At 38.4% G+C, this 7,434-nt stretch overlaps 1 protein-coding gene across 1 annotated transcript; it reads left to right on the top strand.

Annotated features, from left to right (window-relative positions):
- The first annotated feature begins 502 nt into the window (after positions 1-502).
- On the top strand, positions 503-3,514 carry LOC108551340 (uncharacterized). The gene is made up of 4 exons (XM_017905478.1): positions 503-894; positions 956-1,055; positions 1,129-1,230; positions 3,455-3,514. The coding sequence occupies exons 1-4, from the start codon at positions 503-505 to the stop codon at positions 3,512-3,514; spliced, it is 654 nt and encodes a 217-aa protein (XP_017760967.1).
- Positions 3,515-7,434: the final 3,920 nt, after the last annotated feature.

Raw genomic sequence — 7,434 nt, forward strand, 5'->3', positions numbered from 1 at the left:
GACGTTCAGTTGCTTTCGAAGTAATGTAAGAATACCGTAGTTCATAGTTCTGCACACAAATTGTATTGTTATATCAGTAAATCTACATTTCGTTCGCATTAAAAGAGGAAGAGTACGTTGATATCATGTTCAAAGAAGTAACACCCGAAAGAGTCATTAACATTGCGTGGCTCAGTGTAGCCGCGAGTTGCTGTTGGCCTCTTCCTTTCAATAGCAACAGGAAGCAAAAGTTTGTTTATAAAAGTCTACAAATCTATGACGCTATTAGTGCATGCACTGCGATCCTAGCTTTAGCATATTCTGTACACGTGCATATCGATGATATTATCACTGTCTGCAAATGTATTTGCTGCACAGTAGGCCTAAGCCAAATAATTGCCCAGTCATTTATATGCGACATCAAACATGACCTGTTACAGGTAAGAATCAGTTTTCTTTCTCTTCGCGTTTGAACTAAACAGTTAAAGCGTTTAATGACGAATTTCAGCGTGTAGTTGCAGAGATGGTGGTGTGTGTTAAAGAGGCAAAGAAATTTGAAAGGAAAATATTCTCCAAATACATCGCGAAATGCAAGATGCTTTACGGATGTTCGATAACTTTTATTTACGCAACGACGTCTGCTATTCTCCTAGGGCCAATGGTTTCGACTAGCCCATTTCCAATGGACATTGAATATCCGTTTAGTATTAATAAGACGTCGGTATACATTATCCTGTACATACATCAATTTATCCTCATCTGCCAAGGCACTGCGCATTTATGTATGTGCGTGTTTGGCGCCCTCATGCTATGGTTCACTGCTGCGAGGTTCGAATGTCTGGCAGTGGAATTCCAGAAGATTGGAGACGTTGATATGTTGATTATTTGCATTAAGAAACAATTGTATTTGATGAGGTAAAGATGATATTTCACAGAACACGAAATAAATGTAAATTTTATGTTCTTGTGCCGTTAGATACGCAGAGGATGTGACAAGTTGTTTTCGGTTTGTGATACTCTATGCTATAGGAGTGAACACATTGGCCACGATTCTTTGCGGCCTCTTACTGATCACGGTAAATGACAGTTGGATATCTTTCGTATAGTTTAAATAATGAAATTTTAATCGCGGATGCAATTTATGAATAGAATGCAGCATCCCTTGTCAAAGCGCAATTTACATTGCTTTGTTTCACTGCACTCATGGAAATCTTCATGTACGCTTGGCCAGCTGACTACCTAATGGAGATGGTAAATTATGTTCATACGTTTATGTGCAATTTGCTGACGAGGAGAGTGCAAGTTCTTCGGGACACCGATTTAGTTGAAACTGTAGGTTTGTAGATTCCGTCGTGCAGTTCAAAATGTATATCCATTACAGGGGCAACTACTCGATAGTTCTTCAGATATTTACTATAACAATGATTACATCTGTAACTACAGATTTATTTTACAAATTTTTATTTACAATAATACATACATTTACAATATTACATATTTTACAAATGTTTATTTACAAATTGGCGTTGTGCTTTAACGGCCCGTCTAGCTGGCGACGGGCAATAGACAGTAATCTAGGGTTGGACTGAACATTTAGAGGATGCTGAAGTGCGCGTGGAAGGACGAGTGACCGCGTGTAAGGATCGGATGAACGGGATATTTATGATTGTATGGAATGCAAGTGACGTGCGAAAGGCGCCTGAATGTCAGGGTACGGAACCCACCGAGAGCGAGCCTATGGGAAATGCGTGATTGAGGAAGAAAGATTGAGTATGAAAGAAGACGGAGTGCTAGGTTTATCCAGTTAACCCATTTGCATCCAAGCGCGGAATATTCCGCGAGCTACGATGGTCGCCTATCACCAAGCGCAGAATAATCCGCGAGCTGACTTTTTCCATTACCAGTTGCTGAATATTCTTCATATGCCACATATCACGTTTGATCCCTTTTGTGAGCATCTCGTCTACATCGGTTCATTATATTCTTAACAAGCTTTACTTTTGTCGTGAAAATCCTTTTAACTGCCATTATGAGCAGGTGCTTATACGCGCGCGTGATACGGGCTAGTCGTCAGTTTAACGTCGCTGATGCCTGAACACGGCACCTTAAGTAGAGCCATGATGCAAATGGGTTAACTATGTTTGACGAGTATACTCGTTATGACACAAAATCCTGCAACCTCTCCATGACAAGTATACTATCTTGAAGTTTGAGAATATGTTTTGCTTTTCACAAAAATTACAATTTAAATCTTCGAGGATTTTCAATAACATACGAATACAAATCACTATCAACTATACCCAGATAGAGCTATCTATCTCCAGTGACTCCAAAAATAAGTCATTTTGACTAATGAACAGCATAAGGAATTTAAAAACAGACTATTAATCGTGTCTTACCCTACCTTTCCTCGGAAACCTGATACAGTACACTGGAAATGTACGTATTTTTGAAACTTATCTCAAAGGAAATATTCAGTTGATCACTCTGAGAACTATGCGGTTTTATTAACCCTTTGACCTACAACCATGTGTGAGGCTTGTGGTCAAGTTTTCGAGCCAAAACTGATTATCACGAGCCTGGCACGTGGTACATCGGTCGGAACAAAACTATCATGGGCCAGGCTAGTGGTACGTCGGCCGAGACAAATGTAAACATCACGTGTCACACCCATGGTTTATTGATGTGCCCCACGCAAGTCATGTGCGACTGGTACAACTTAAGACAGATTTAACACCCATAAAATGTTCGATAAATACATTTTTGTTATTGTTTCATGAATCAACGTATTTATATTATAGCTTCTACTATGTAATAAAACTAGAATAGATAGTAAATGATTATGTCAAAAAGTTTTTCCTTCAAATCAATTAGTTTAGTGGTTATAAAAACTTGTACCACACAACCATGCTGTGCCAAAACTTTTGTCCGGCACTGTAGATCCCTATGCAGGGAGACGCTATCCAAGTAAAGACTCCTCTCACACTAGTTTAATCTTTTAGCTTGTAACTTTACTTTTAGGTCTCTTTAACTCGTAAATAAAATATATGTTGGAATTAAACGACATCCTTTTATTCCGTATATTGCCAATCGAAACATATCTACACATAACTACACTATAATGTATATGTTCTTGAACTGTATGACAAAATCTACAAACGTGTAAAGTTTCAACTAAATCGGTGACTTGAAGAACTTGCACTCTTCTTGTGAGCTATAATTAGAATTTCATCATTTTCGAGAGCGTAAGCGCATCACAAAGTGTGTACGATATATCGTGGTACCAACTCAATGTGGAGATGAAAAAGAATGTACTGAACGTGTTGGTGTACCAGAAGCCTGTTGTTCTCTCTGTCAGTTTTGTGTTATCTGAACTCTCCTTGCGTTATTTTTGTTCGGTAAGGAAAACTATGCTTTGCGATGGATGATTTATTCAAATATAATATGTAAATAAGAAATTTATTATTTTTTTCAGTTCTTGTCAAATGCCTTTTCCATCTTCACAACTTTGCGTGTGGCGGTAAACGGTGATTGATTGTAAATGTTTTACGTATTGTATGGCGAATTCTTGTAACGACAGTTTTATATTACATTCTTCTGAATGAGATATGTGAAATGTTTAGTCGTTATTGTTATGTGTGAATCTCATGATTAATAAGTGCTGTAGAAATAGACATAAATGGAAATTATTAATTTCTGCTTATTTGTGTACCGAGACATATAAGAGTCATTGTTAGGATATAACAAGAGTTATTAATGGCATTGTTCCAAGAGTTATTAATGACATAATTAATCAGGTACGAATATTCTTGTCAGCTTTATTAGCAGTCGATAATTTTGATAGAATAAAAGACACAATACGTATTGGCCACGGTATAGCAATGTCATAAATTAAATCATGGAGATAATTAACCTCTCGTACACTTCTTCGATCAGGAGGAACATTTTAACAATATTGTGTAATGAATTTCCAAAACAATAATTTCTTAACCCATTTGCATCCAAGCGCGGAATATTCCGCAAGCCACGACCGTCGTCTATCACCGAGCGCGGAATATTCCGCGAGCTGACTTTTTTTCATCAGTTGCTGAATATTCTTCATATGCCACGGATCACGTTTGATCCCTTTTGTGAGCATCTTATCTACATCGGTTCATTATATTCTTAACAAGTTTTACTTTTGTCTTTAAAATCCTTTTAACTGCCACTATGAGTAGGTGCTGATATGCGCTCGGTGATACGGGCTAGTCGTCAGTTGTACGTCGCTGATGCCTGAACACGGCACCTTAAGTAGAGCCATGATGCAAATGGATTAATAATGTAAGACAGCCGCCACCAACGACCAAACCCCGGCAATCGGTGACTTTGATGATGTCACGGGATTAGTTTGCAACGGCGAAAAATAAGAATAACTATGCCTTTATACGAGATACTACCCGTAGAGTAGGTATACCGCAAGAGAAGTGACACGTATTTAGAATTCGAGAAGAACTGATTTTATTTAGGTTTTGGGATACATATATATATTCTTGCTATCTTATGCTAGGTGGTTTGGTCATCGGGTGGTAATTCGTATTAGCTGTCGTCACAGGGTTGCGTCTTGAAATTTGGAACTGTAGTCATCTGCTGATTCATGTTGGAGTTTGGAGTCTTCCTTACTTATCTTTCTTTACTTATCGTGGGCTGTCGTCACAATGGTGGCGACTTTGTGTCCGCGATAGCTCTCGATCGTTCCATGATGTCGCACGCGTGTCTGGAGTTCAGTTCTTTGACGATTCTCGACGGAGTAACAGAATAACGTGTGAAGAATAAACTTTTGAAGCAAGAAACCTTTTATTAATTTTAATCCGAGTCCCTCTGGTTTTCCGAACCACACCTCCTACCTCCTCCGCAGTTCTGGTATGTAAAGACGTCCACTTGCACCGGACTAAGATCCCATGCACGACCGGACTAGAATCACGAATAAGTACGAATAATTAACCAGAATAATAATATTGGGGAAAGAAATCTCTGACCGATACTACCGTATTTTATTAAGAAGTATTTCCTGTATGACTAATTTAATTCCATTTAAGTAAAAGACCATCCACGTGCACTTCAGATATCCTCTAAACATTCATGCTGAACCCTAGAATACTGTCTATTGCCCGTCGCCAGCTAGACGAGCCCCAGGATTCTTTCGCATTGACTCCCAACCTGATATTACTACACATTTACGCTGTTCTAAGGAAACTTCTGCATATGTTTCATGAAAAAATAACACCCCTTTTTCGCGATGACCTTGCACCTAACTAATAACATATGCACGGCCAGGTGAATAATGCAAATAATAATTAGCAACTTCGAGCCAGGTAGCAGAAGAAGAAACATATGGTAGGAAAACAGTTGTAGATACCAATTACGATTATTTTTAAAGAGTACATCGAGTATGGCTTCTCCGATCTCTTTTACGTATAAAACAATTCTACACGGATTCCAGCAATGAATGTTTCGTTGCTTTCGAATCAATGAAATGATATTATAGGTCCAAGTAACCTATATAGATGGCACTGTCAAATCACATAACTCGTGGTTCAATCATATTATGACAAAAACAGTTATTACGTTCAAAAAAGTGACACCGGAGAAAGTAATTCAACTTGTTTAGCTCAGTATAGTTGCAAGATGTTGTTGACCCAAAAGATTGAATCCACGTGTGACTGACCCATAGAAGCGACAAACAGACCTCTACCCGTAAAACGCGACAGTGACGACCAAAACAATACCGAAAGGGAAACTTCCTTGACAGTTTCCCACAAATATCCTTGTAGAGACTATGGTGGTGGTAAATAATAGTACTCTATTTATTAATTAATAATAATGGATTGACAATGTGTGGTTACGATAAAGTCTACGAATATAAATATATCAACTATTGCAACTACAACTTAACAACACAATTACAACTCGACTGTTTCAACTAAACAACTGTCCGCTAACCATTTTTGCCTTCCTTATATATTCCCCAAAAGCCTCCCCCAACATGACCAAATATGGTCACGCTGAGGGCCCGACGCATCGCCGGGGTTTTTCCGACCGACCTGGCCCTCGGCGACCTTCCAAACTAGTCACCTATACACGAGGTGAAAATTCTGCAATACTACATCCTCTTTTCAAGCAAAGGTCCTTTTGAAGCACCCACCTGCAATCAAAAATTCTACTTCTTTTCCACAAATATTTACTCAAAACTAAGCAAAACAATCAATCAAAATAAACTCGAGAAGACACCAGACAAAACAAGACAAGATATCACAGAAGTCATAGAGAACTCGAAAATAACATATCAGACGTCATTCAAAACTCGAAGAGAACACATCAGTCGTTATACAGAACTCAGTCAGCATATATCAGAAATCATACACAACTCGAAGAGAACACATCAGAAATCATACAGAACACAGTGAAAACTCATCAAAAGTCACATAAAACTCAAAAACAACAAATCAGACGTTACTCAGAACTCGGAACATACTAGAAATCGTACAGAATTCGAAAACAACACGTCAGACGTCACTCAGAACTCGGAACGATCCAAACGACGCACGCGTACCCACGGACTACTTCATCTCATTCACAGGTCTAAAACTCATATTCAAAAAACTGAAGAATAAAAAATCCTGCAGTTTCGACAACATTCCTAATATCGCTGTCAAAAATTTGCCGTTACAATATATATACAATTATGCGATACTTTTTAATAATTGCTTAAACAGGATGCATTCTCCTACTACCTGGAAACCGCTAAATTAATGGCAATAAAAGAGAAAGGGAAAGAAATCCAACAGATTACCGACCAATTAGCCACCTCGCGAATATTAGTAATGTTTTCGAAACTATCATAAACAAGTTATTAACGACATACTGTGACGCGAATACCATTAACCCAGAGACACAATTTGGGTTCAGGTATCAACATTCGACGATTCATGCAATTTCCAAATTCACATCGGACATTTGTTGGGTGTGGAACGCTGACGAATGCATAGGCGCGGTCCTTGTAGACCTGGAGAAAGCTTTTGACACGGTGTGGCTGGATTTTTCGTGGCACCTTGTTAAAATGATCTAGAACATGCTACATGGTAAAAAATTTATCGTCACAGAAAACAATTGATCGTCTACGAAAACCTTCGTGATTGCTGATGGCTTGCAACGAGACACTGTCAATTCCCCCATCTTGTTTGGAATATATATAAGCGATTTACTCCGCATGTACGACCTAAATAACGACCCCGATAAATTCGCAATAGTCTTCGCCGATAATTTATTAATTTGCATAAAAGACAGCTGACCATCAAAATTAAAAATGCGATTACAGGATATTTTTGAAAGAACCCAAGATTACTTGCACACTTGGAAGTTAAAAATTAACACCGATAAATGCGAAACGATTTTGTTCCGGCCATTCATATCACAGAT

Source organism: Eufriesea mexicana, unplaced genomic scaffold, assembly GCF_001483705.2.
Source record: "Eufriesea mexicana isolate 0111107269 unplaced genomic scaffold, ASM148370v2 scaffold3843, whole genome shotgun sequence".
NCBI lineage: Eukaryota > Metazoa > Arthropoda > Insecta > Hymenoptera > Apidae > Eufriesea > Eufriesea mexicana.

What these genes read in the sequence shown, in the direction of transcription:
- LOC108551340 (XM_017905478.1), top strand. Translation starts at nt 503, where the DNA reads ATGGTGGTGTGTGTTAAAGAGGCAAAGAAATTTGAAAGGAAAATATTC. An exon ending in AAACAATTGTATTTGATGAG is followed by an intron (nt 895 to 955) that starts GTAAAGATGATA and finishes TTGTGCCGTTAG; the next exon opens with ATACGCAGAGGATGTGACAA. An exon ending in CTGACTACCTAATGGAGATG is followed by an intron (nt 1,231 to 3,454) that starts GTAAATTATGTT and finishes TATTTTTTTCAG; the next exon opens with TTCTTGTCAAATGCCTTTTC.